The sequence below is a fragment of the Pelodiscus sinensis genome, chromosome 28 (genome assembly GCF_049634645.1).
Source record: "Pelodiscus sinensis isolate JC-2024 chromosome 28, ASM4963464v1, whole genome shotgun sequence".
NCBI classification, from domain to species: Eukaryota; Metazoa; Chordata; order Testudines; family Trionychidae; genus Pelodiscus; species Pelodiscus sinensis.
The window spans coordinates 11,137,652-11,164,806 of record NC_134738.1 but is presented as its reverse complement, the minus strand read 5'-3'; the positions used below and the strand labels follow the sequence as shown (position 1 = coordinate 11,164,806).

Sequence of the window (27,155 nt, the reverse complement as noted above, 5' to 3'; positions counted from 1 at the left end):
GTGCCTCAGTTTCCCCATAGGTGAAGCTAGGATGACTGTCCCCCTCCCACTCCCTGGGTGGCAGCTAGCTGGCGTTGAGGACTAGAGAGACCCTGTTAGCATTGGATGGCCACAGAGGAGGCCTGTAACCAAGCCCCCCTCCATTGCTGCCCACCTGCGCAGCCAGTGCAGGTGTGGGATGGATGGATGCTGGGGAAGCCCTTTCCATGTGCTAAGGGCTGGCCCTGGATAATCCTCCCAGGCCTTTCCTGCAGCCTCCTGTGGGGCAGTGAGCCCCAGGCCCCACCTGCTGCCCCCTTGTTCTCTGCTGGGAAGTGTGGAGCTTTATTGCCAGCTGTTAGTGGAGGCCTTTGTTCCCCTGGGGGAGGGGGAGGCGGGTGCTTTATCTGCTGCTTTCCCAGCCAGGGGCTGTTTGGCTTTGCACGGAGGAGGTGAGCTGGGTGCAATCAGGGATGGGCTGCTTATCTGCAGCCCCTTGTACTGCAGCCGGCTCCCTGTGGGTTTTGCTGGGCCCCCCGCTGCCTTGCAGGTTTCAGCCGAGAATCCTGCCCAGGATCTCTGCACAACTGGGGGAGAGGCCCTTCTGTCTCCCCCAGGCCTGATGCGCCAGTGATGGGCAGGCACCATGAAGGGGATCCCGGCACAGCCTTTGCACCTCCCTGTCTCTGCCAGTGTGCTCCGGGGGGGCAGGGGTGTGCCTTGCTCCCGAGGTCTCTTGGTCTTACCTGTTGCTGTGGTCTAGGTACCCCGGCACGGGACGGTGCACCACACTAGGGCTGTGGGTTACATCCGCAGGGCCAGGCTTGCAACCGGCCCCATGTGGCCCTGGAGCTCTGTGGGGTTACTCGGGGGCCCTTTTCTGCTGTTCCCACCTGCTGTGGGGTGAAGCTGGGAGCAGGCGTGGCCTGTTGGAATGTGTTCCACGGAGTGGGCAGCTGGACCTTGGGTGGGGGCTGGGCAGGAGTGTGGTCGCCTATGGGTGTCAGCGCAGTCTGCCGGGAGACCCCTTCCCCAGCCCCGGGCGTTCAGTTACACATGGTCTGGAAGTGGCTCTTTAAGGGTGTCTGAGTCACGAGTGCTACTGGCTCCGGTTTGCTGGCTGGTCCTGCAGCACCCCTGGCACTGCGGCTTTCTTCCTCAGGGGGCCCTTCAGCACATCTGGGACTTTAGCGGTGTGAACTTCCCCAGAGCAGTGCCCTGCCCGTACCAGCCAGGACTCCAGCAGGATGCAACTGCCCCACCTCCTCAGCCAAGCCAGGCCTCACCGATAAGGTGTGAACGCTGCAGGGGCGGAGGTCTGCAGGCCGGAGGTTCCCTTTGAGCACGGGTTCTATTGCTGGGTTTTCTCAGCCAGGCCTGGCCTGGGGCCGGGTTACTCTGCGCTTTCCGAGGCAGGACTTGGCCCTAAGGCACCACCATGGAACTACAATAAACGGGGAGGGGTCTGGGCTGGCCCGGGTCAGCTCCGGGCAGGAGTGGGGCGAGGCGGGTTGGCGCCAGGCGCTCCTGGGTTCTGTGTCCAGCGCAGCGGGGCCGTGTCTCTGTGGAGACGGGCAGGGGGGTGCCGGGGTGAATGCGGGGACGGCCGGTGCGGTGCGAGGTGGGTACGTGCAAAGGGCTGCTGCTGCGCACAGGGAGGAAGCGGCCGGTGTTTTCTGGTGTGCTGCCCGCCCCGTCTCCAGTCCCACCTGAACTCTGCCCCTGTGGTATACGTGCTCCCCGCGGCATCCCAGCCTACGCTCCCCGCTGCTGCGGAGGGCTGATTCCTGCTTGTCAGCAGTGGTGTGTGTGTGGGGGGGGGGGGTGAATTCCCGCACGTTCGCCTAAGTCTCTTTATCTCCCTTATCTTGGTCTCCGTCCCTCCCCCCTGTGGGGAACAGCTCGAGCAGGGCTTCCTCCGCCAGCTGCTCCCCACCCCTGCATTCTCCGCAGGCCCCAGGCGGGCGTGGGCCCTGAGGCACGTCTTCCCCCCCCCCCCCTCACCGGGTGCTAAGAGGACCCAGCTAAGTTCTAGGCCCTTCCCGGCTTGTTTCTTACCCTCCACCCCGGGGCAAAACTGGGGGGGGAGGGGAGGCTGTCCAGTGCCCCTCAAAGGGATGGGCCAGTGCAGTGGGTGCCCGCCTCACCCCCTGAATGTGGGGGTGAGGGTCAGCTGCTCCTGCTGCCTTAGGCTTTCCCTCTGGGCCTGGCGGGCTGAGTTCAGCCATGGCTTTGCAAAAGCTCCCTCTGCCTCTCAGCGTCACCTCGGGCCTCCCTGCCCCACACTCCATGGTCTGTGGCGCTGGAGGAGCCGGCCGGGCCCTCTGGGCACCTTCTGAAGGGTATCCTGATCGGTCCCTCCCGGCTGAGGCAGGGCCCCCTCAGGGCAAGAGAAACACCCCCCAGCATCACACAAGGGCTTGGGGGCAGCATCACACGGAGCCACGGACGTTGGCTTCCTCCTAGCGACAGCCTGGGGCAAGGCCCTCACCCCTGCCCCCCGTGGAGGGCAAGGCACAGGCTGTGGGGTCCCTGCCCTGGCAGGGGGGAGCTAACGGTTGCCATGGAGGGGCTCTGGGGCCTGGCGGTGCTGCAAGGGGGAGAGGTGGGCTGGAGCGAGAAAGGCCAGGTGCCACCATTGCTGAGGAACGTGGGCTGGAGGAGGGGGGTGCTGGCTGGGGTGCCCTGGGTGTGGCGTGGGGTGAGGCCGTCTCATGCACTAGGATGGTGGAGTGGGGGCTACATCGTGGGCCCTTTCCCTTGACTGAGCCTGCAGGGCAAAGCAGCCGAATTCCAGCTTCACCTCTTTATCTCCCCCTGCTTCAGCTCCGGGGAGGGGGGGGCCCTGGGGCAAGCCAGCGTGGGCCGTGACTCCCTGCCCTAGAGGCCGGGGCGGTGCTATTTCCTTTAGCTCTGGGGGCCTCCCGGGCAACAGCAGCCGTGGCCTGGCCGCCCGCGTGCTGCCTGCTTTTCTGGGGCGTTTGAGCTTGTATTTGTGAGTGCTTGGGCCTGGCCTGTGTCCTTTGAGGGACAGCTATTCCCTGCCCCCCTTCAGGGCACAGCCTTGGACTGGGGGGGTGCACAATGGCTGGATGCACCCAAAGCTGGACCCCTATATCCCTAATCCATGAATTAAACATCTTTCCCACCCAGCGCTGCCCCTTGTTTGTATCTGCATCGGCAGCCGGCTGTGTGTCTGCCCTGCGACTGGGGCGGGGGGGTTGTTTGCTGGGAAGCTTAGGACCTGGCACAGGATAAAATGTCAATGCCCCCGTGAACTGTCGCCCCTGGAAGCAATGGGCCCAGAACCCCCTTGCTACGGGCACCCGCTCCCCCCCCCCCCAGCCCTGTCGCCACCCAGCAACAGCAGGAAGCTCAGCAGGTATTTACCTTTTGACACCTAATTACCTGGGAGTGCAGCCGGCCTTGGGAGGGATTAGCTGAGGGGCCTTTTGTTCTCTGCCTGGTCACCCGCCCTCCCTGAGCTTCTGCACATCACCAGGAGCCCTACCCAGCCGGCTCCCTGCCTGCCACCTGCTCCAGTGCATGACCAGCTCCAGCTAACCCATGGGCATGTCAACCCCACAGGCCTCAGAGCACCCACAACACACACACGCCTGGAGACAGGCCAGCAAATATGCATCGCTGAGCGCATAGACACTGCTGTGTCCACACTCACATGTGAGCCCAGGTGGGCAGACACCCCTCGCTGTCTCTCTCCGAGGATCTCTGCGCACTTTACAAACCAACCAGGGAAGGCTGGAAACCCCCCTGCGAGGAAGCCAGGTAGTCTGCCCAAAGAGCAAAGGGAAAAATGGGCCCAAAGGGAAGCAAATTGCTCCGGGATGCAGCTCCAGTCAGCTTCGGAGCGGGTTCCAGGTCTCTGACTTGCTACACGTCCCCCCCCCCCCGGGTGCTGATCCCCTAGATCGCATTCCTGCCTAGGCCCAGCAATAGAACCAAGGACCCCATCTAATAAACCATCTTGTTAGTCTTTAAAGTGCTACATAGTCCTGTCTTTTGTTTCCATAGAACCAAGGAATTCTGCTTCCTGCATCCATCCCTGCATTATATGCCAGCTCTCCCAAATTCTCCCTGAAACTCAGGAACAGAACCCAGGATTGGTTGGTGTTCCCTTTACTTTTTTTCCATTCACGTGCAGAATACATTTTGCGAGGTGCACGGAGGCATGTGCAGCTGTGCACCACCCATGGACACGCATGCTGCCAGCTGGGGGACACTCTGCTAATGAGATGGGTTGCATTTGAATCTCTCCTGGCTGGCAGCCCAAGCATGCTGCCCAGGACTCCAGGAGCTTTCCCTCCCCCCCTACAACTGGTCACACCCCTTTTACAGACAGTAAGTGAAATGGTTAGCACCAGTTGATATGTCTCTGGGCTTTAATTAGGCTTCCCCATTAACACTCCATCAAGGTGAACAAAAAGGAAATTTACATCTCTGTCCTATTCAATCGGCTGCTGATTTCCCCTCCTCCCCTCACTAGACAATATTGCTTGGGCTGGGCTGGTTCTTTGAGTGCAGAAAACCAGACACTGGTCTGGGCTTTAATGTAAATACTGGTAGAATAGAGAACAGTTGAAAAATCTGGCTGTGTCAATTTGTATTATTGTAACTGAGGTCAGTGTGCACAGATAAGGAATGCCCCTTCCTTCCCACTGTCTGCAGCTTCCAGCAACCTGTGTATGGGTGTGTGCGCATCTATAAATAAAATAGCCCTGTATCTGCCAAGGGGCTTCTCGAGGCTGGCCATTTTTGGGGGGATTAGCACTGGAGTGGCAGCCCTGCTGTATAAAACCTGCTGCTCCATAGCACAGAGGGAACACAGGCTGCCGCAGGACAAGGATCCTCGGTTCACTGCTGCCGTTCCAGGTGTCTCAGTCTTGCACTGGAGATGGGGAAACTGAGGCAAGGAACCCACCACTTGCCTGAGGCTGCAAAACATCAGTAACAGGGCAGGGTGGGAATAGTTGGCCTATCTTCTCTTCAGGGTAGGGATTGTCTTGGTTCTGTTAGGACAGCGCCAAGTGCACAGAGAGCGTGGTCCCCCGGCGTGAGCCCTGGGGAACTCGGCCGTTCCGACTCCGCTGCTCTAAACACGGGCCCCACCCCCCGAGTAGCACCCGGAGGCCTTGATTCCTAGGTCCTCTGCTCGAGCTAGGCTGCACCTCCAAATAGCCGATGCCCTGGGCAGATGCCAGATGGAGTTCCTGACTCTAGCGGCTCCTTCCTTGGTCAGGGCATGAGCTCAACTGCTGCCTCGTGGGAATTAAATTCTCTTGTGACCCCCTATCTCCATGCAGCACAAGCCCATGCCCTTAGCTGACCCTGGCCCTACATGCTGCAGCCCCTCCTCCTGCTTCTAGGGGGAGGCCCCTCAATGCACTAGCTGGGATCTTGGGGCAATTCTTCCATGTGCCGTGAGCATGGCTGCACAGCTGGCCACTACCCCCTCTTCTGCAGGCAAAGAGAGACTCGGGCACTGGCCTGCCTGCAGAGCAGCAGGCTGCAGTCTCCTTTGTGGGGTAGCTGCTCTCCTGGCACTCGGTCCTCCCTGCACTCCTGGCCAGAGCCCTGCAGCCCAGCCCTCCTTGTGCGGCTAAGCTGCTGTTCCTTCTGTAAAGGAGGGAGAAGTTGGCTGATGATGAGTGGGAGGCGGATGTTCTCTGTGACTGCAGGTGCTTCCCCATCCTCAGCTAGTCATGCTGCATCAGTTGGCTGCTTGGACCCCTATTTCATAAAATATTAGAACTGGGCTGGACCCTGAGAGGTCATCAAGTCCAGTCTTCTGCCCTCCCGGCAGGACCAAGCACCATCTGATCATCCCTGACAGGTGTCTGTCCAACCTGCTCTTAAATATCTCCAGTGATGGCGATTCCACAACCCCCCTAGGCAATTTATTCCAGTGTTTAGCCACCCTGACTGAGGAAGTTTTTCCTAATATCCAACCTAAACCTCCCTTGCTGCAGTTTAAGCCCATTGCTTCTTGTCCTGTCCTCAGTAACCAAGAGGAACAAATTTTCTCCTTCCTCCTTGTAACACCCTTTTAGATACTTGAAAACCGCTAGCACGTCCCCTCTCAATTTTCTTTTTTCCAAACTAGACAAACCCAGTTAGACTCATAGACTCATAGACTTTAAGGTCAGAAGGGACCATTATGATCATCTAGTCTGACCCCCTGCACAGTGCAGGCCACAGAATCTCACCCACCCCTCCCAGAATAATCCTCTCACCTATATCTCCGATATTGAAGCCTTCAAATACTTTGAAGACCCCTAGATGCAGAATCCTCCAGCCGTGATCCGTGCCCCATGCTACAGAGGAAGGCGAAAAACCTCCAGGGCCTCTGCCAATCTACCCTGGAGGAAAATTCCTTCCCGACCCCAAATATGGCGATCAGCTAAAGTTCTTTCAGTCTTCCCTTCTAGGTTATGTTTTCTAGATCAGCGCTTCTCAAACTTTTTGGGCTCCAGAGCCATTTACATGCATAAAAATGTATGCGGAGCCCCAGCAGTCCACTGATTGTATGTGCTGTACCTATCGATGTTTCCAGTTTGTCAACCTCATGGAGCCCCTGGAGATGAGGGCTCCGCGGAGCAAAGTTTAGGAAACGCTGTTCTAAACCTTGATTGATTTTTGTTGCTCTTCTCTGGACACTCTGGGTCCTAGTGGTGCCTTCTCCCCCCCAGTCTGGCACCTGAGGCGGCCACCTCAGTTCGCCTCATGGTAGGGCCAGCCCTGGCAGAGCGGACGAATGACTTCTCGGCTATGTCTACACTCACGGCTTCTTGCGCCAGAAATATGCAAATGAGTCTAAGCGTGGCATATCGCCAAGCCTCATTTGCATACCTAATGAGCCGCCATTTTTGCAGAAGAGGCTCTTGCTCCAGAAGGAGCTGTCTACACTGCCCCTTCTTCCGCAAGAAAACCCCTCTTGCACAATGCCGTTCTTCTTGAAAAGTCATCGACATAACGGCTTTGCGCAAGAGGGGTTTTCTTGCGCAAGAAGGGGCAGTGTAGACAGCTCCTTCTGATGCAAGAGCCTCTTCTGCAAAATGGCGGCTCATTAGTTTTGCAAATGAGGCTCAGTGATAGTCCACGCTTAGCCTCATTTGCATATTTCTGGTGCAAGAAGCCGTGAGTGTAGACATAGCCCTCGTGTCTTGCTCACAACACTCCTGTTAATGACTCCCAGAATTATGTTTGCTTTTTTTTTTTTTTTTTGCAAGTGTCACAGAGTTGACTCATATTTAGCCTGAGGTGCACCATGACCCCTAGATCCCTTTCTGCAGGTCTCCTTCCTAGACAGTCACTTCCCATTCTGTGTGTGTGAAACTGAGTGTTCCTTCCCAAGTGGAGGACTTTAGATTTGTCCTCATTGAACTTCATCCTGTTGACCTCACACCATTTCTCCAGATCATTTGGAATTATGACTGTATCCTCCCAAGCACTTGCAAACCCTCCCAGCTGCTGTGGCTGTTATCCTCAGGGGTGGCCCTAGACTAGCTGCCAGCAACCGGCGCCCTAGGTGAATCATGCAATCGGCACCCTCACCTCCAAACCCCTCAATAATATTGCACCACCTTTTGGCACCCCATTTAACTTGGCACCCTAGGCGACCGCCTAGTTCACCTATATGGATGGGCCCCTGGTTATCCTACACTCTCTGCCCCTGTGGAGTCCCTTGTTTGACTCTATGATCTGCACTGCATGGCTACAGCCTCTAACTGGGCACTGCTGTTGGCACCGCAAGGGTTAAATGCCCTGCTGTGTAAATCTTCTCCAGGAAAAGGATTAGCAGGAGCCCAGCTGGCTGCTTTCCTCCTTCTTAGAGAGCCACCAGCCAGCCGAGCCAGATATTCCTGGGGATGCCAGAAACCTTCCAATAATTGTGTGTGGGTGGGTCATGTCAAGGCAGGAGCCTGTAGAGAAACTGCCAGGCAAGGTGGCTGGCTGCAGGGATGGAGAGAGAGGGGAAAGCTACTATTTTATGCACTTAATCCCATTTGGATACGCACATGTTTTCTGAGCAGGAGCCCTGCGGGAGATGCCCAAGGGGCATCTGTGTGTGTAGCTAATTTCCCCTTACAAGTGAATTGATTTTAGCTGGAGGATTAGGCCTCCTAAGAGCTGGATGAAGGTGGCAAATCTAATCAAGAGGATTTGGGGTCCCAATCCCAATTTATCCAGGCAAGGGCAGGCCTGACTGCCGGTCTCGCTCAATAGCAGCAGCAGGTGCCCGCAGTTCTGAAGGGGATGGCCTTCTTTTTACAGGTGTTACCATTTACCTTCCAATTCCTCATCTCCCTTACTCCAGCCCCTACTGCCTGTTGGCAGCCTAGACTAGTGGTTAGCAAGAGCTGGGTTCTTCTCTCCCTAACTCTACCACTGAAATGCTCTAGGGCACGTTGCTGGGCCACCCCCACTCCATGCCTCAGTTTCCTCCATATGATAAATTGGTCATGTGGGTGGAAACAGCACCACTTAAGGAAGCGTGGGTGGTTAGATCAGACTGTTGGTCTATCAGGCTGGATACTGGGCATCATACAGTAGCCTCTCCCCTTCTCTCTGCTTTGGGGAAAGCCAGCACCTCCCCCAGTTAGTCTCTCCAGGCACTTAGCTGGGTATCTTTCAAGCTTTGGGTCCTTGTGTCTGTCGTGTACAAACCATTCCCTCCCCGTGTCCGTGAGAGATTCGCTCCCTCTGCTCCCCTAGGGACTTGGATGGGGTTGGGCATGGAGGAGGTGGGGGGCTGTTTTCAGCAGCTTTCTGATGCTTGGCTTATTTTTCCAGTTCCAAGCAAGCAACAAGGAGCGTTGCAGCAGCACAGCGAGGGCTGGCCGGGTCCCTCCCGAGCCTAAATCCTAGGGCGTGAGCTACGTTTTCTCCTCAATCCCCCCCCAGCTCAGCCGCTTCCACCCCCCGCCCAGCTCATCAGCACGCCCCCTCCTTGAGCCTCTCTCCCCGCCCCGTCCCTCTCCTGGGAGTGTCCAGGCCGGGCAGACCCCTCCCTGCAGAGAGCGGCCGGGCGGAGAGCCTGCTGCACGCACGCGGGGCGAAGGGGCAGCTCTGGCCGGTGGCTGGCCCGGGCCAAGCGCACAAGCCCCGGGTGGACGCGCTGCAGCCGGGCTCCGCGCCGAGCGCCGAGGCGATGCTGAGGAGGCGGCGGGTGTTCGCCGTGGAGCCGCTCTGGAGCCGAGGTGAGCCCCTGGCACGGGCACCGGGGCAGCCGCGGGGGGCGGGTTGGGGATGCCCAGGGCTCTCCCCGCTGCCTTTGCGCCCCGGCGCGCCCTGGGGATCTCCGGTGTCAGTCCATGCGCGCAGTTGGCTGCGGGGTTCTTGGAAGGACCCCCCCGTCCTGCTCTGCCCTGCCCTGCCCGCCGGGTCTCGGATTGCCCCGGGGCGCGCTCTCCTTCCCTCGGCACCCTTGTGCCTCCGCCCAACGCGCCCTGGTAGTAGGGCCTCTTGGGGCACAGGTCTCCAGAGTCCGCCCCGGCCAGGCTCTGCTCAGTGCAGCTGGTGTGGCCGCACGGAGCTGGTGCACCTCCTCCTTCCCCTGTAGCGTGGGTAGGTCTCCCCCTTTTCCAAAGCAGGGCCCCCTGTTACACAGACATACGGCTGGGACCCGGCCTCCATGCGCACAGATACTCCGGTGCGGAGAGCTCGGGGCACTGACCCAGCTGCTTCTTGACACTTGATGTCCAGCGCGGTCATGTCTGTAGCGCCGCCAGCATCCAGCCTGCTGGAGAAACCGGTTTTCCAAACCACTTGAGCTGTGTGCTGGTGTGGACTCGGCTGAACAGCGGAGACTGGACCCAGCCCCTCTCTGTGGCTGTCCCAACAGGAGCCACTCCAAGGTACCTGCCGACCCATGGGGAGCAGGAAGGCTTGTGCTGCTCTGGAATTCGGAGTCCTGGAGCTGTTGCCCAAACCGTTCCAGGAGGGCTCAGTGCTTCGGGTGTGGGGGTTCCAAACTTTAAGAGGGGGCTCGGAGCCAGGATTCCTGGGTTCTGTGCCTGGCTGTGCCAGCGACTCGCTGCTTGACCTTGGGCTGCACGTGTGTATTGGTCTCCCTGCAAAGCCGAGCTCTGATTCGAGCCCTAATCCAGACTGGCCAAGGGATGGGAAAGACACAGCCCTGGGGGGAATGGGGCTAGGATGCAGGAGAGAGCCAGCTGGAAACCAGCCAGGAGTCAGCAGGCAGCCCCTGAGCTCCTAGCTGTGCACACCTCTGCTGGAGCGCAGGTGTGCTATGGACCGCTGGCCTGTTGGAGGAGGCTGGCTGGCTGCTTTGGGAATGGGGCTAGAACAAGGAGGCTTTTCGCTCTGGTTTAAGGGATCAAATCCAGCTCAGCGCAGTAGTAACAGAGAGCCCCCGGGGGGGTGTTAGCAGACGAAGGCAAAGAACCGAGCAGGCTGATGTCCCTTGCAAGGGGGTTCTTCCTAGGGATGCAATAGTGTAGCCAATTAACTGGTAAGCAAAAGCTTATAGATTAATGCTGTAGACTGCATGCATTTCCCTTCCCCCTTGCCAGTAAATTTGTTAGCAGGCTGGCCAGCAGCCTGTCTCAGTTCTATCCCTGTTGCGGCTCTGCATTTAAAGTGTATTAAGCAGCCTGGCTCGGTTCTGGCTCGCCATTGGGTCCTGGAGCTCAGACCCGCCCCAGACGGGCTGCTGCCACCCCACACTGCTGCCTCTTTATCAGAGGCAGCAGCACAATGCGACAGGCCAGAGAGCTGGTTTATAAACAGGCTCCTCTTGCAGACCAGCTCCTGCCTGGCACCCCAAGGTGCTGCCTCTGATAGTGAGGCTGCCGCTTATAGGATAGTCGACTAACCGATAAGAATTCATGAGGTTACTCGACGATTCCATTAACCGATATTTAACATCCCTAGTTCTTCTTGGTCAGTACGGAGGCATGTTGGTGATGTGGACATGTGGAAAGGGCAGGGAGGAAACTGACACATCAGTATCTGGCCTGGGAATAAGGACATTGGCAGGGCTGTTCTAACACCTGGTATGAGCATGAAATGCACCTGTGTACCCGAGAGGGAGAAAGGGGGCCTCTTACCGCCCTGTATCTGCTCCCATCTGTACCCTCAGGTCTTTCCTTGTAAAACTATCTGGTGTGTGTACATTCCACCCCACCCTCGAAACTGTGGGTGGAGCGAACCAAGTCCCCTCGGGCGGGGGGAAATATTTGGGAATTACTGGAATTTGTATAAAAATGTCCTTGCGAGGTGTTTCTCTGGCAAACCTGTTGTTTGAAGGAACGCTGTGTGTTGAATTGCCTGTGCGGGGGATTTGTCTGTTGGCCACTCCTATGTACATTTGCCTTTTGGTTGCATGCCCTGCGTCGGCGTCTGTCTTGCCTTGCTTAAAACCAACAGCCTCTTACTAACCCACAAGGGGTGGGGTGAATGACTTCTTGGTCTTGTGCCCTTCTGATGTGGTCAGGATAGTTCCTCGAGTGGACTGAGCATGAAACTAGACTCAGGGAATTCATGGGATGGTGCATGACCGTGGGCATGTCACTTAACCTCGCTGGAATCTCTCTCGTATGGCTGGGTACACACTTGACTGACTCACGCCTTGCGGGGCAATGATTAATGACTGTTCATCCACAGCTCTTGCAGAACACTCTGCCTCTCCAAAGGACGGCAGCAGCGTTGTTGGTGTGTGCTTACGTGCATAAAGAGCTAGTTTGAGCAGTGGCCATATAATGGGGTGCACACAATACATCATGTGGGTGCGCTGGATGGTCTGTGTGTCCAGGCATAGCCCTTCATCCCCTGCCAGCCAGGATAGGTCAGCCCAGCTCTCAGGGACGGAGAGCTGCCCTCCCATAAGACCAACTCTGCCAGCCGCTAAGGGCCCCCAACTTGTCGGACTTGCTCTTTTTTCATGGAGGTTAGGTCCATAAAAGGCTATTAGCCAGGGGATAAAATGGTGTCCTTGGCCTCTGTCAGAGGCTGGAGAGGGATGGCAGGAGACAAATCGCTTGGTCATTGTCTTCGGTCCACCCTCTCTGGGGCACTTGGTGCTGGCCACTGTCGGCAGACAGGCTACTGGGCTAGATGGACCTTTGGTCTGACCCAGTACGGCCGTTCTTATGTTCTCTCTCCCCAGCAGGGATGGCGAAGGGGGACAGCCCATGCCCCCCCCTTGGGCTCAGCAGCCCACTCCTCCACGGCCAACGCCTACGTTTCAGGCTTAGGTGTGGACAAAGCTAGGGATCTACATGAACATGTAGAGCAGGGATGGGGAGCCAAAGGCCTGGGGGCCGGATGCAACCCACAGTTTGCTTGGATCTGGCCCCTGAGGCTCAGGGCTCCCTCCCCAGCATTGGAGAGCCTGTTTTAGCACTCCATTCCCCCCCCCCTTGCAGGGCCGGAGCCCCCAAAATCTACTAGCCTGGGGCCCACTAGACTGGAGTGGGAGGGGAAAGTGGGGAGGGTCTTTCTGCTTCTCAGTTGGGGGCCATGTCATTGAGGCTTGTTGTTTTTCCCCTTTCTTTCCCACTTGTGTGCAGCCCCTGGTTGACTTTTCTGTGGGTCAGCAGCCCCCGACCCAAAAAGCTTCCCCACCCCTGGTTTAGGGCTTGTCCACACGGAGTATCGTCTGCTTCCAGGATAATCAGAGTTGGGAGTCAGTCTGTCCCCATGCGAAGCTAATCTGCTCTAAATTCACATCCTCCCTCCTTCCAGTGCAGCTTTCCCGGGGTCCGGTTTGAAGGGTGGTTCTTAGTTCCGAGTAATCTGCGAAAGGCCGGAGCTGAAAGAGGGTTGTGGGGAGAGCTTTGCTGGCCAGGAGCCCGCGGGCTGTGTGGGGTGAAGGAGAGGTGTGCGGAATGAACGGGTGTCCTAGGATGAGGTCTGCTCGGCTGGTCACCCCAATGCCACTCTTGGCTCCTAAACCACCATACAGGGGCAGGGGGTGAGTGAGTGGAAAGGCTTCTTAATGGAGAGTCCGAACCCGGATTGTATAGGAGAGTGGCCTGACTCTGGGGCAGGGCTGGCTGGACCATGAGGCCTCAGGTGCCGGACTGCGGGGGGTGCCACTAGGACCCCGAGTGTAGAACATTGTGTCTGTGCTGGTGCAGATGGATTCTCTCTGCTCTCGATGCACGGAGATGGGGGAGTGCTGGGCTGGAGGAAGGAGGGCACAAGAGATGTAACAGGCAGGCAGGAGAAATGGGGGCGTCATTTGAGCTCCCCGCCTCAGGTGCCAAAACGTTGTTGGCTGGCCCTGCTCTAGGGGGCGACTAGTCACCGGCCCCGCCCCTTCTGCCCAAGCCCCGCCCCTTCTGCCCAAGCCCCGCCCCTTCCAGGCCCCACCACCAAAATTCATTAGGTGGCCCCCTGCGAAAAATACTCCCCACCCCCAGTCTAGTCCACCTGTCCAGCAGCAAGGGAACGGCAGCTTATCTGTTGTCTTGGGGGTTCGGCTCTCTGGGCCCCTCCCCCCCATTTCCTGATACTTTCACACGGGGGGGGGGGGGTACCTGTGATGGGAGGAGACGTGTGAGCGATCTCCCGGTGAGTCTTGCTGGTTGGCCTGGGTGCAGACGCACGCCTGCCTAGCCCTCGTGTCGATCACCCGGCATCCATCCGAGATAAGGGCCGGCTGTCTTTGGGCTGTGATGTTCCCAGGCTGCCAGGGCGGGGGACGGGCTGGTGCTGGGTTTAGACGGGCAGCATGGCCTCCCCTGAAGGTGCATGTGGTGGGGTGAGGGGTTCGTGGAGGGATGCAGAGCCCATCCCAAGCCGCAGGCTCCCCCCAGCAGAGCCCTGGCTGTTGGCAGCACAGGGCAAGGGAAACCAAGTGGGTGGCTTGGATTCTCTCTGCAGTGCCTGGAGACTGGGTGAGGCTGCGGGATGGGTCAGGCACAGTGCTGGGCTGAGTCAACGTGGTACCTGTACCCCTTTTCCACCCCAGCTGGAGAGAGAACGAGTCACCGGCCGAGCCCGGTGGCTGGCTGGGTTGGTGTAGGTTGGGGGAGGGGGGACTTTTTTGGGTTGGGGCCCACCCACAAGTGAGAAGCAAAACCAAAAACATCCCCCCCCCCCCACTGACGTGGCCTCCCACTGAGTGGACACATTCCCCTCACACACCAGCACCCAGCTGGGTCCAGGCTTTCGTGTGCTCCAGCCGAGGGGGAGCGCAGGGGGGCGCCGGCGTGGGCTCCCCAAGGCTGGGGGAGAAAGCCACGAGCCTCGGGGGCCGGATCTGGCCCCCTGGGCCTTAGATTGCCAACCCTGGGCTTAGGAAGAGCCTGGCATGGGGCTGGCTCATCCTCGCAGGCTGGGGGACGGGTTTTGCCTCTTCGTGGACCCTGCCGTGGCTCATCCTTTTGCCGCGCCCCCGGAGGAGTGTGCTGGGCTCCGGGTGGCAGGCAGGGGTGGGCGGTTACTCGCTCGCGGTGGGGAGGGCGATGTGCGTGCACTAGCAGTGAGGGGGGTGTCCGGGCGAGGCTCTGAAGTCCTGGCGCCTGCCAGCACGCAGGGAGCAGGGCTGGAAGGGCCTGTGCTGAGTGGGGACGTTACCCCCCCATGTGGCAGGGTGGGCGCCTCCCCTGCCCCAGGGCTCGGGTGCGGAAAGGAGAGCCCCACCGGCGGACAGCCCTCCTGCCGGCTCCCTTGCCCGGGCTGGGAGGCTTGCCCCGCTCCCGGTGTGACGTGGTGAGAGTGGCGGTTTCGCGGAGCCCTGGCTGGCGCCGGGCCGAGGAATGCAGTTCAGTTCGGGCCCGGCGCCAGGAGGGAGCTGTTGACAAAACACCTCGGCCCAGGATGTGGAGCCTGGGTCAGGCCCCGGGGGTGTTTCCAGGGGAACGCTCGGGATGCTGCCCGGGCTGGGCAATGCTGGAGGGGGTGGGGGTAAGAGCTTGAGGCTGAGGGGCCCCGATCCCTAACCCAGCAGCCGGGGAGGGCTCCCAGTGCCGGGAGATGCCCAGGGACAATCCCTTGCAGTAATTAGACCCCAGCCTCTGTGCTCTGCGGCTCCGTCCCGGCTGCGCGCTCCAGGTACAAACCACCCGAGCACCAGAGGGTCCCGCAGCCTGGCGGCTTCGCTGCTGGGGAAGTGTCTCCTGAGAGCTCCGGGTCGCCTCCCGCAGGCGTCTGTCGACAGTCACTGGGTTCCCCCCCGCCGGGCGCACGACTCGCAGCGCTCAGTGCCAGGTTGTGCTCTGGCGTGGATGAGCCGAGCTCCCAGGCCTGGGGAAAAGGGGCAGCGTTGGGGGAGGGCGGCGTTCAGTCGTGGGTGACCCGCTCACCAATGTCAAAAATCGGGGTGGAGGTGGGAGGGGGGCGTCATAAGCACCTACCTCCGAAAAAGCCCTAAATAGTGGTTCTGTCGCTAGAAAATCGAGACCTCTGGTCACCCCTCCCGCTGTGTTTCCCCAGGAGGCTGGGAACCCTGGGATGGAGGAAGGGAAGCCCTAGGTCTTCACCCTGGGCTTTATCCTAGGAGCAGACCCTAAACAGGAGAGTGGAGCAGGGGGAGAGGTGGATGGGGCGGGGGAGGCTGCAGCTGAGTCCAGCTAGTGACTTTTGAGAGCAGCCTTCAACTTCCTGAAGGGAGGTTCCCAAGAGGATGGAGAGAGGCTGTTCTCAGTGGTGGCAGGTGGCAGAACAAGGAGCAATGGGCTCAAGTTACAGAGGGGGAGGTCTAGGTTGGATATTAGGAAAAACTATTTCCCTAGGCGGGTGGGGAAGCGCTGGGCTGGGTTCCCAAGGGAGGGGGTGGAATCTCCATCCCTGGAGGTTTTTAAGTCTCTTGACCGAGCCCTGGCTGGGATGATTGAGTTGGGTTGCTCCTGCTTTGGGCAGGGGGCTGGACTCAGACTCCTGAGGTCTCTTCCAGCTGGAGGGTTCTGTGATCTATCTGCCCCTGGAGTGGGTGTGGTGGGGGAGCAGAGGAGCCGGCTCAGGGCAGCCCTCTGTTCCCTTAGCCCTGCGGCGAAGCGCTAGGCTACCCGTTCTCTGGACTGAGCCTGAGGCGAAGTCTACACAGGTGCTTTACAGGGCTCTGACTTACTGCTCAGGGGTGTGGGAAAACACTCCCGTCCCATCCCCCGAGCACAGCATGGTCCAGGGCTGTAAAGCGCCCATGTGAACCGCTGTTAGCTACTCCCCTGGTTTCCAGCCTGCCCTGGCTGCGCCTTCAACTTGTAAAACAGTCGACAAAGTTCACGGTAGGGAATGTAAGCGACTAGTTGACTGTGTGATAAGCAAATGCTGATCGGATAATCGACTTGGTACTTGACTAGTCGCTCCCCCCCCCCCCCGCTGCCTCTATCCGAGAGAGGCAGCAAGTGGGGGGCAGGGGGAGCAGGAGCCAGCTTAAAAGCTAATTCCCCCCAGCACCGTCTCCGTGGGGAGAAGGGGCGGAGGTGCAGCCTGGGTAGGCTCTTGCTACATTTCAACGGCAGAGGTGCCCTTATCGACTAATCCAGTAGTTGATGGAAATGATATTGACTATTTGATTTAGTTGATTAATCTAAATTGAACATCCTTAGTTCATGGGAAGGGCTGGGGTGATGGCGGAGGTGGATTTGTGTCCCTTTCACTGACTCCCGGCTTGGGGGGGTGGGGAGGGGTGTCCTCCTCCTCTGGGGTGTTTCTCTATCCGGCGGCCCGTCCAGCACTGGGACAGCGGGGGGTGCGGCGTGGCAGGGTGTGTGGGAGGCCCAAGAATGGACGAACGGTGGGAGGCTCTCGGCGGGAAGGGGGAGCCCGGAGAGGGATTGTCTCTGGAAAGCCAGGTGGAAGAGCAAGGCAGAGCTGGAGTCGTGGGAGCGTGCAGGGCCGGGACAGCGGGGGAGCCCTGGGTCGGGACTGAGGGGCTGGCAGAGCCGTGTGCAGGGAGCTGGCGCTCTGGGCGCTACGGCCAGGACTAGCAGCATGGGGGTGGCTTGGACACGCCCGACTGATGCTGGGAAGAAGGGGGTTTCAGCGAGGGCTAGACCCGCACCTTGTAAAAGGAAGGGAGGGGGGAGTGTGTGGGGGGAGCCGGTAGAGGCTGGTCCCTGATGTCCCAAGGACCACACAGATGCACGTGCTGGTCCCACCGTGAACTCTCTCCCCACCCCCGCACTCTCTGCCACCTACCTCCCCGAAAGGCCTCGCCCGCTTGAATCGCCAGGAGCCGGGATGTTCTTGGAATGCGCAGGGTTGCTCAAGAGCGAGCCCGGGGCTGGGAACGGCTCCAGCAACACGGGTTAGGTGTGGGGCCGGGGAGGGGCTGGTGCCGTAAGAAGGCAGGGCAGCTGTGCTCTGCGGGAGGGATTGGAGGCAGCCTCTCTGACCGGCCTTGGTTTCCTTTGCCTCGCAGCTGGTGCACAGAAGCCCCGGGAGAGCTGCGTGGTGTTAACCTCGGCCAGCGTCTACCGCAAGCTGCAGGAAGCCTCCGGAGGCAGCACGGATCCGCCCTCTCCTGAGCCGCAGCGGGGCAGCGGAATGAGCGGCGAGCTGGGCGTATGGGGCCAGGCCGAGTCGCCGACGGAGCCTGTCCTCCCCGGGGGCCTCTTCCCCAAGAGCGGGAGGCTCCTCAAGTCGGAGTCGGAGGACTCCGGGGTGGAGATGGCTGGCAACGAGAACGCCCCCTCCACCCCGCTGGGCTCGGAGAGCAGCTTCTCTCTGGACTGTCTTGACGGCTTCCTGCCCTCCGCTGCCGGCGACCCGGCGCAGAGCTGCCCCGAATCAGAGCAGCCAGGGGAGCCAGACCCTCTCGGGGAGCGGGCCTACCTCCAGAGCCTGTCGGTCAGTCGGAAGCTGGCCCAGGTGGTGCAGCGCTCCCGCAAATTCCACGCTCCCAGCCGCTCGCTCAAGCCGCTTGGCCGGAAGAGCCTGAACCTGCCGGAGCTGGAGCTGCTGGCTTCGTGCGGCTTGCAGGGGCTGAGCGGCCAAGAGAGGGCTGCCGAGGGGCAGAGTCAAGCCGGCGCCGGCTGCTGGAGCCTAGAGGCGCGGAGCCCTGAGGAGGCAGAGGTGAGTGCCAGGAGCTGGCTTCTGTGTGGTTCGGGGGGCTGGAGAAGAAGGATAAGTTGTCCCCCCCCACTTTCCCAGGTGCCAGTCAACTGACTCCACCGGGCATGGCCACCTCTGTGGGGCTGATATGGCTCAGCATGGCATCCTCCTGCCGCTGCGTTAAGGCAGCAGCAGGGATGGGGTCTGGGCGCAGGCACTGCTGCGAGGAAGTCCGCATGCCCTCCGCCCTCCGTTGGGCAGGGCTGGCATCACCCCCTCCTCTAGCCGCGAGCAGGGCGGGGCCGTTTCAGCTCCCCGTTTCCATCCCACGACAGCAGCCTGTGTGAGCGCCTCTGATCGGATGGCACTGTTGCTGCTCTTGTCATGGCTGAGCTGGGATGCACCGCCAGGCGCAGGCAGGGCCTGGGGGCAGGTTGGCCAGTCGTGGACTTTCCCGTTTGCTGGCGGCTCCGGGGGGGGGGGGGGGGGGGGGAACCTTCGCTGAGGGTCCCAGGAAAGGTTCAGTTTTTGTGTGGAAGTTTTTTTTAGTTTTGAAACAAGACGCGAGGACGTGTCAGAAGGAAAAGTCGTTTGGAATCAAGCGGCAAGGAAGGGGAGGCGCTCTCTGGGCTGGGGGGGAGGAGCTCTCTGGGCTGGGGGGGAGGGCGGGTGAGACCGGTCCTGAGCTCCCCCGAGCTCTTCTTCCAGCCTGAGAGTACCGCTTGCTCCCCCACAGAAATGGAGCCACTGAAGAGATATTCCCTGCCCCCTCTCGCTCCCCCCATCCCAGGACCCAGCCGCACAGCAAACGGTTCTGAACTGAAACCGTTTGACCTGTGGGGACGGTGGTTTTTTGGTCGTCTCCCTGTCTGTTGTGTTCCCGGCACCCCCCACGCCGGTCCCATGCAGAGGGATGTGCAGCGTTGCCAACAGGCAGAAATCAAGGGGCAGCTGACGGGTCCTGCCCAGCTCTAGGCAGGAGATTTCACCCGGCTCCGAAGTCGGAGTGGCCTGGTGGTTGCTGACCGGAGAGGCAGAGCTCCGACTTGGATTCTCTTGGGCATGGGGTGCAGGAGGGAATTTGCGGGGACCCTCTGTGTCCCGGTATCCTCCAGGGCACTCACGCCGGGCTGCTGGTGCCGTGTGCTGGCCCATGCCGCGTGGCCTGCTGGGTGCATGTCTTCCCTGACGCATTGGGGCTACTGCCCGCCAGCTCCTAGGCCTCATGTCGGTGCCTGGCCCTGCTGGGTTCCTGGCCGCTGCTCCCACCCTCCTTTGGCCCTTAGAAATTCCAGGGTGTCTGCCGGGACTGCCCGCTGGGCACCCCCCTCTTTGGTCTGGTGACGCAGCAAACCGAGGCGTGTGACCCTCCCCCGACAAATGAACAGCCACGTCTGTTGATATTCAACACTATTCGAAAGGGAGGAGAAGCGGGGCGGGGGGAGGCTGCCAGCTCGTGACCCCCTGAGGGGGCTAGACCCCCAGTTTGAGAACCCCCAGGCATGTGCTAATGGACAGAAGTGCCTTGGGGTCCCCCGGGGGCTGACTGCCAGGGTGAGGCTGGGTGGGTCTGGGAGTTGGCATCAGCACTGCGGAAGTTTTGATGCTTGGACCTCCCTGGTCTGGCACTTTCGGGACCCGACTGGGCCTCCATGAAGGATTTTTCTGGACCAAGGGAGTTCAACTCGGGCTGCTCTGCTGATGGACTCCAGGCTCTCCCGGGTCCATCAGCAGCCCCCCCCTCCAAGCTCCTCGGGCTCCCCTCCTGTCCCGGGGCTGCGGGGACCACTGGGGCATGGTGACTCTGGGGATGCTGGGACTCTGCTGTCCCCGGGCTGCTAACTCTGCAGTCAGCCCCGCGACACGGGGCTTCTGGCTCCCTGCCGGATCGTGGCTGTTTCTGAACCAGAGAATCCCGGACCACAGAGCTTCAGCTGTAGTGACCCGGAACCCTCCCCATTCTGCTGGGAGATCCTGTAACTCTGCTATGGGGAAGGAAACTGAGGCACAGGGAGCCAAAGCAACTTGCCCAAGGTCTGCAGAAGAGGAATTAAACTTGGGAATCCCTTCTCCCAGTCCCCGGCCCTGTCCTCTAGGCAGGGGTGTGAGCAGCCCATGGGAGAGAGAAGGGGCAGGAAATATTTCTGTGGGTGTAAAGAAAGGATTCCTTGTGCCCTGAGCAGACAGGGAGGGGCATTGTGTCGTGGAGAGCAGCTTGGCTGAGGGCCCGGGCCATGTAGAGCTGCCATGCCCCCGGCTGCAGGTGGATGGTGAGATGGGATGGGGCCCAGAGAAACTCCCCCGGCCATGAGGCCGAGTGAAGGAGAAGCTGCCCCCTCTCAGGTTGGGACACTAGAAGGCTGGGGGGGGGGGGGGGGGGCTTTGGCTCCCCACAGCCCTTTGGACTCCAGGCCTGGGATCTGTGCGGCTCTACTAGGATGCTCTGGGGTGGCGACTCGCTGGCCTATCACCGAGGGGGACCCCTGAGCTGTGGGCTGGGGCTGGGTCCAGGCGTTGGTCCGAGGCCCAGAGGCCGTGGCCGGGTGCAGGTGCCAGACCCAGTGACCTGGGATGGTTTTGCCTTGCGGAGAGGAAGCTACTGGGTGGGGACGGGTTGCTGCTCTATGGACTGAGTTTGTTTCCCATCCACGTACCAGGGGGTTGTGCTCCCAGCTGACATGGCAGCAGGCAGGGCACTGCTGGGAGGGAAGTTCACAACACTCCCCCAGTCCGCAAAGGGGTAGGGTTGCCAGGTGTCCGGTATTAAACCGGACAGGCTGTTACTTTCGCCTCCTGTCCAGTAAAAAAAAATTCAGAAAATACCCGACTTTTTAGGTGTCCGGTATTTTCTGAATTTTTTTTTACCGGACAGGAGGCAAAAATCCCGGGCTGTCCAGCTCAATTCAGAGGCAGCCTGGTGACCCTAGTGCTGACTGAGGAGCTGTCGGGCCTGGTGCAGGGAGGCAAGATGGTGGGTGGCCGCTGGGAGCCTGTTAGTGCCAAAAAGCCTCATCACGTGGTTTTTAAAAGGGCCACAGTGTATTTTTTTTTTTTTTTTCCCCCCTCAACAAACTTTTTCCTGGCATTCATGTTGTTGGGTGTTTTTTCTGAAACCATCAGGCAACCCGATGGGGGCCAGTGAGCTGAGGGGATGTCACCTGCATGCGTCTCCAAACCCAGTTCTGCGGTGAAGCGTTGAACTGTGGAACGCCGCCCGCCCTCTTCTGCCGGGCACCGCGGCTCCCTGCTGCCAAGGGGCGGGAGGCGCAGGGCTGGGATGGCTACTTTGGCTGCCTCCTTGCCTTTCGAGCCAGGTGGGGCTAGCCCCTCTGAGTAAGCCCGGAGCCCCCTCTCCTTGTGGGTCGTCCCTCGCCTAGGGCCCCTCCGCCCCCCGCTCTGCCTGTGTGAGGGGCCGGCCGGCATCAGGCGTTAGTGGGGATGCCCTAATTTCATAATCCAGTCTAAGCCCCGTAAGCTGCTGCTGTGTTTCTCGTTACATCTACAGAGCGCGTGCGGCTTGGGAGGGGCCGGGGGCTAAAGAGGCTGGATGGGGGAGTTGGAAATCTGGGTGTGCCCCCCCAACTCCCCCAGGGCTCCTGCAAACCCAGATCTCTGGCGAGGTGCCCCTCGGGGGACAAGGGGGAGTTGCGGTGTGGTCCCGGCCAGGCCCTGCCCTGGGCGCTGGCTGCACCGTGCTGGCTGTGGGGAGGCCAGTGCCGGGTCTGGGAGCCGGGAGCTCCTGCAGGCTCAGCATTCAGGTTCTGGTTTGCCCCGTCCTGGCCACCGGGCCAGCTGTGTGTTTCCAGGAGCTTCCCGGGTGATGGGTCCCTCTCTCTGGGCCTGGTGCACCCCACCCTCCTGGGGCGTTTGGAGCTGGCTCCCTTGCCTGAGCCCGGGTCCGACGGGGGCGGGGGAGCTGCCCTGGCTGGGGCGACTGTGAGCTGCAGCTCCTGCCGTGGCCCCCGCGCCGCTGCGTGCCCAGGGCGGACGCTCTGCGCTGTGTCGTCCCCCAGGCGCGGAGAGACGCCTCCTTCGCCCTCCCGGGCCAGGGCCTGCGCTACCTGGAGCACGTCTGCCTGATGCTGGAGACGATCGCCCAGCTGCAGCAGGCCAACCGGCAGCTCCAGCAGCAGCAGAAGGTGATGGCGAGTCAGCCGTGGGGCCGGCCGGAGGAGAGCGTAAGGCCCGCTGTGCGGTGGGGGGAGGCAGAGGCAGAGGTGTGGGGCTAGGAACCAGGAGGGGCACTCGGGGGCTAGGCCTTACCCGTTCCTCAAGGAAGGGAGGCTGCAGCTGCTTGTCCAGGTGTGTGTCCCCCCCCCACCACCTCAGAAGAGAGCGCTGCCCACCTTGCAGCAGTGGGAGCCCCTGGGGGGGAAAGGTGTGGCGGGGGGGGGGGGGTCCTCTGGCATCTTAGCACCCCAGCCATGGTGGAGCTTGCCCCTCCCACAGCTGCTCAGTGGGATCAGAGAAAGGTGGGTCTTTGCCTGGGCTCTAGGATCCCTCTCCCTATGAGGGCAGGGGTGGGAATGACTAGGCCCCCCCCCCCCCCCCCCCCGCTCCAGCCTTCCCTGTAAGCTGAGCGCTTGGGCCCTCACCCAGGAGAGATTCAGGCTCTGTCCGGATGTTTAGCAGAGCACCGGCAGCGTGTTTTATGGGTGGTGCACATCTATGCGTGTTTTGGTGCATGTAGCAAAATGTATTCCCCACATGGATGGAAACTATTAGAGAGAACATAAGTCCCGCCCCCTTCCCGGTCGCTACAGCCGCTTGCTCCGCTCCATGCATCCTCTCTGCTTGGCAGGCCGTGCCCGCTGAGGACAGGTCTTGCAGAGCTCCAGAAGAGCAGGAGCCGGCCCAGCCCAACCCGGCGCCTGGGAGCAGGGCGGAGGTGGAGATGCAGGAGGAGGATTTGCCTCTGGCAGCCTGGCGGCCCCATCACTTCAGGGCGCGCTCGGCCTCCGACACGGGGATGCTGCAGGACCTGACCAGGAGCTCAGGTGGGTGAGCCCGGCTTGAGTGGCAGCTCGGAGGCCCAATCCTTTCCCCTGCATGTCCAGGAGCTCCCGACCTGTGGCAGAGTAGGAGGGCGGGGGGGAGGAGAACCTCTGAAATGAATGGACCCTAATCTGTGCAAAGGAATGTCCTTGCTGGGATGGCTTGTTCCTTGGGGGGGGGGGGGGGGGGGGGGACAGGGCAGCTGCTAAGAATTTCTCTGCCCTCCCATAAATATGCGCCCTCCCCTTTCTGATCTGGCAGGAGCTCCCTTGGCTTCCTCAGCGATGCCCTGTGCCCCCTTGGGGCTGGGTGTGCAGCCCCCGCTAGGCGGGGGGAGGGAGCGAAATCTCAGCCCAGGAATCTACCTCCCACCCCCGGCAAATGCCCAGGCCAGGGTCTCTGGCATTCCAAAGGCCTGGGCTCTGAAATGCAGCTGGGTGGATGAGGTGGGTGGGCGGGCAGCTCTGAGGCCGTGGACTTAGGGACCCCAGGATCTGGCCACCCTAGTGCTGGAGGGCCTGGGCTCTCTCCATGGGGCGGCATGGGGGCCGGTCGCTCGCACTCAGCAGGGGCCCCTGCGCTCTCATCCCTGCAGAGAATGAGCCAGCCTGCTCCCGGAAGACGGCAGGGCACTGCGTCAGCTCGCCCACCCTGCTGGATCAGCCGGACTGGGGAGCCCAGACCCTCCCGCCAAGCAGGCGACCCAGGGTAGGTTTTGTGCCCTGCAGAACGGAGATATGGTGGGGGGGAGAACAAGGATCCTGCTGCTGTATGTGCTTGTCGGTCTGGTGACCTTCCTTTCCCACACTGGGCCAGGACCCACCAGCTCTGCTCCCCCAGCCCCACGGCTGTACCCGGGGGAGGCGTTTGGGGTTCTCTGCCTCCCTTCCACCCTGCCCATGTCTCCTGAGGGAGAGAACAGGGGGGCTGGATCTTCCCTGGCACGCCCGGTGCCCTGCTCCCGCCTTCCCTGACGGCTGCCGTCTCTCCCCCTTGCAGAACGACCGCTCGCACTGGGGGAAAGTCAAAGTGCTGATCAACCGGATCACCAGGAAATCTCTGCGGGCTCACGAGCCGCTGCCGTGCGGGGAGTCCGCCGTCGAGAGCAGACACTGTAGGTGAGGCTGAGCGTGGTGGGGAAGGCAGCTCTTTGCGAAGAGACCTTCGCCCTGGCACGGGTACAGAGGCCAGGCAGGCAGGAGAGCCCCCAAGGCGTGGGGGGAGGAGAGGAGAGGAGTCCGTCTTAATCCCAGCCTCTGGGTGGAGCAAGGGGCCAGGCTGTTTGGTGCAGATTCTCCGGGTCCATTGTGACACCGACCTGCCCCTGGCACAGCCCGGGCCGGACAAGGGGGCCGGAATAATCCCTAGAGCAGATCTCTTAGAAAACCAGCCCCTCCCGAGTGGAAAAGTTTCAGTGCCGGAGAAGCTTGGGAAGCCGGCTCAATGGTTAATGATGCTCCAGGTGGAAAGCGCCGACCTTACTTCCGGTCGGAGCGTGTCTCACTGCAACTTCCAGCCATGGGGTCGTGCCGGGCGGGTCTCTGCTCCGTGTAAAGAGCCTGCTGGGAAACGTGTTCCCTGTTCACCTGTGATCTAGTCATCCCTTAGCCTGCTCTTTAAGATAAATAGATTGAGAGGGGCACCAGAGAGCAGGTTTTGCAGGGCCCTGTCTTTCAGATGGGCGGGCGCTGGTGGGGGACCACTGCCGCCCCCACTCCCGAGGGGCACATTACAGTTTGGGGCTTTGGGCCAGGACCAATGGGGATCCCTCCCTACCCCTTCGGTCTGCAATCCCCTCTACCTGGTGCCCCTGCTGGGGAAATAGTCCGGACGTGGGGGCATGCCCAGTGCTCCCTGGCTGCAGAGGGGGTAAGTTCCCACGCCCGGCAGGAGTGTCAGGCTGGCAGGCAGAATGGGTCAGGGTGCCGGGGGCCCTTTTTTCCAGGTCCCTCCAATTGGCTGAGGCCCCTGGGCATGGGCTAATCCGCCACTGGCCAAGGCACCCCCCTTTGGGTCTGGAGACTAGGAAAGGAGAGGGATGTGGCCTACACAGCGCTGGGGTCAGCCTGTGGATTGGGGGGCTCAGGCTGCAATTGGGGTGCCCACCTATGGCTACGCCCTGCCCTGGGAGCAGCAGCCTGGCAGCAGGGGCCAGGCCTGGGGTGTCTGGTCTGGGGCACCAGAGTGATTCATGTCAAGGGGGGAAATAAAGCTGATACCCCACTGCCCCCTAGTGGTGCAGTCAGAGAAATGCTCCTGGGAACAGCAGTGCAGCTACATGCCCTTTGGGCTTGTGGGGGGGGGGGGGGCAGCGGCCAGCCGGGAGCCACAGGGCCCCGGTGTGACTGACTGGCTGGCTGATCCGGCGGCTCTGGGATTTCACCAGGTAGCACGTGCCCCCAGCCTGACATTCTCCACCCTCTGCTCTTCCCTGACAGTCTGGAGGCCTCCCTGGAGAAACAAGGCTCCCATCCCCGGAGAAACTTCCTGCCGGCGCTGGGGGTGAAGAAACACCGCTCGAAACCCCTCCCTGTGCGCTGAGCGCCCCGAGGCCACGGGAACCTCTCGGAGACGGGAAGGATTTGCAGCGGCTGAGCCTTCCTTGCCACGAGCCGTCCACGCTCTCCCCCCGCTGCCTCCGGACGCTGGTTTGGATTTCCTAGAGTCGTCTGCTTTGATGGGGTTTCTGGCCCTTCGGTGGAAAGGGCAGGCAGCGGGGGAGGGAAGACGTGCTGTTCCTGTAGAGCTGTGCCATTGAAGCTGTGGATCAAGCCTACTTAGACACGAACACGGGGGTGCACGCTTTCTCCACAACCCCCCCTCGCGGGGAGCATGCTTAGGAGGTACAGTTCTCCCTTGAGGCAGGTCTTCATGGAAGCTGGCTTAGACCTAGCAGGCTCTGGTGTCTGTTTCCAGGTCCCCTCCCCCCACAACCTGGCCCAGCATGGCCCGCTGGGTGTGCTTGTCTGGTTCTGAAAGCTGGCCGTTTGCTGTGTGCGGGTGCAGAAGCCAGAAGGTGCTGCCACGGCACTGCTGACTCTCTCCCACCGCCCTCGTCCTCTCGTGCCTGCAGGCTGCTCTTGGTATCGGGGTCAGAATGGGGGTGATGAGGAGCACTGACCAGTTCGCTGCTCTCCCGCAAACCTTAACTACGGGGCTGAGCTGCCTGCAGCCGGAAGTCTCCCCTCCTCCGAAGGTGACGTCCAAGCTTCCATCCTGTTCCGACCCCTGCCCGGGCTGAGATCCCTGCTCCGGGGCCTCCGCACAGCAGTGAGGAATCCCTGCTATTGTTGAATGTGAACGAACTCATCTGACCGCCAAGTGGACCACTCCTAGCACCTGGTCATTTTGTAAATGCACCCATGTATCTGTACGTAACGTATTTATACGGCCTGAGGGAGAGAAGTGCTGATGGAGGCTGAAGGATTCTTAGACACTTAACAAAAATAAATTACCACTGAGTTTTGCATCTTGATCTGTACAGTGAAAAGTGGGGGCATTATTCTCAGGGTGATACTGGGCCATAGGTCAGCCATTGGGGAGTCTGTGCGTGGTAGGACTTGTGTGAGCCATCCTGATAGCTTGTTGGCATATCTCTGCCATGCAGGAGTCTCAAGATCCTGGCCTGTCATTCTTTGGCCTGGTAGTATTGTATTGATAATGGCTTGACCTAAGAGACCAGTGCAGTACGAAGCCAGGCCATCTGCTAGGGAAAGGGATGTGTTCATCCTCGTGAATGCTTAGTGACCTGTCCATATTCTCTGACAGCAGCAGTGTGTGTGTGTGAGGGGCACTGGGGACAAATCAGGAGTGTCACACGTAATGGAAAGGTAACCCGCTTGCCGGGAAGGAGGTGAGCTACAGAACCAGGCTGTATGGAAGACATTCATCAGGATGTCAGAGGGGATGGCTAATGCATGGAGCAGAACTGCAAAGGAATTAAGAGAAGATGCAATGGTGACCATTCTATTAATGCCCATGTCTTCCAGGACCCAAAGGCTATGTCTACACTTGTGGTTTCTTGCATGAGAAATATGCAAATGAGGCTAAGTGTGGAATATCGCTGAGCCTCGTTTGCACACCTAATGAGGTGCCATTTTTGCAGAAGGAGCTGTCTACACGGCCCCTTCTTGCACAAGAAAAGCCCTCTTGCGCAATGCCATTATTCCTGAAAATAAACAGCACAATGGCATTGT

General features: G+C 60.3%; 1 protein-coding gene across 4 annotated transcripts; it reads left to right on the top strand.

Annotated features, from left to right (window-relative positions):
- Positions 1-8,497: 8,497 nt before the first annotated feature.
- On the top strand, positions 8,498-26,434 carry C28H8orf58 (chromosome 28 C8orf58 homolog). 4 transcript variants are annotated; one of them, XM_075910714.1, is made up of 7 exons: positions 8,498-9,197; positions 17,333-17,985; positions 21,978-22,142; positions 22,766-22,961; positions 23,555-23,667; positions 23,959-24,073; positions 25,398-26,434. In XM_075910714.1, the coding sequence occupies exons 1-7, from the start codon at positions 9,149-9,151 to the stop codon at positions 25,463-25,465; spliced, it is 1,359 nt and encodes a 452-aa protein (XP_075766829.1). In that variant the 5' UTR covers positions 8,498-9,148; the 3' UTR covers positions 25,466-26,434. The 4 variants fall into 4 exon arrangements, with proteins under 4 accessions (XP_075766829.1, XP_075766830.1, XP_075766828.1 ...); XM_075910715.1 differs by having other exon boundaries at positions 8,501-9,197; positions 23,959-24,077; positions 25,346-25,473; XM_075910713.1 differs by having other exon boundaries at positions 8,502-9,197; positions 21,978-22,103; positions 23,959-24,077.
- Positions 26,435-27,155: the final 721 nt, after the last annotated feature.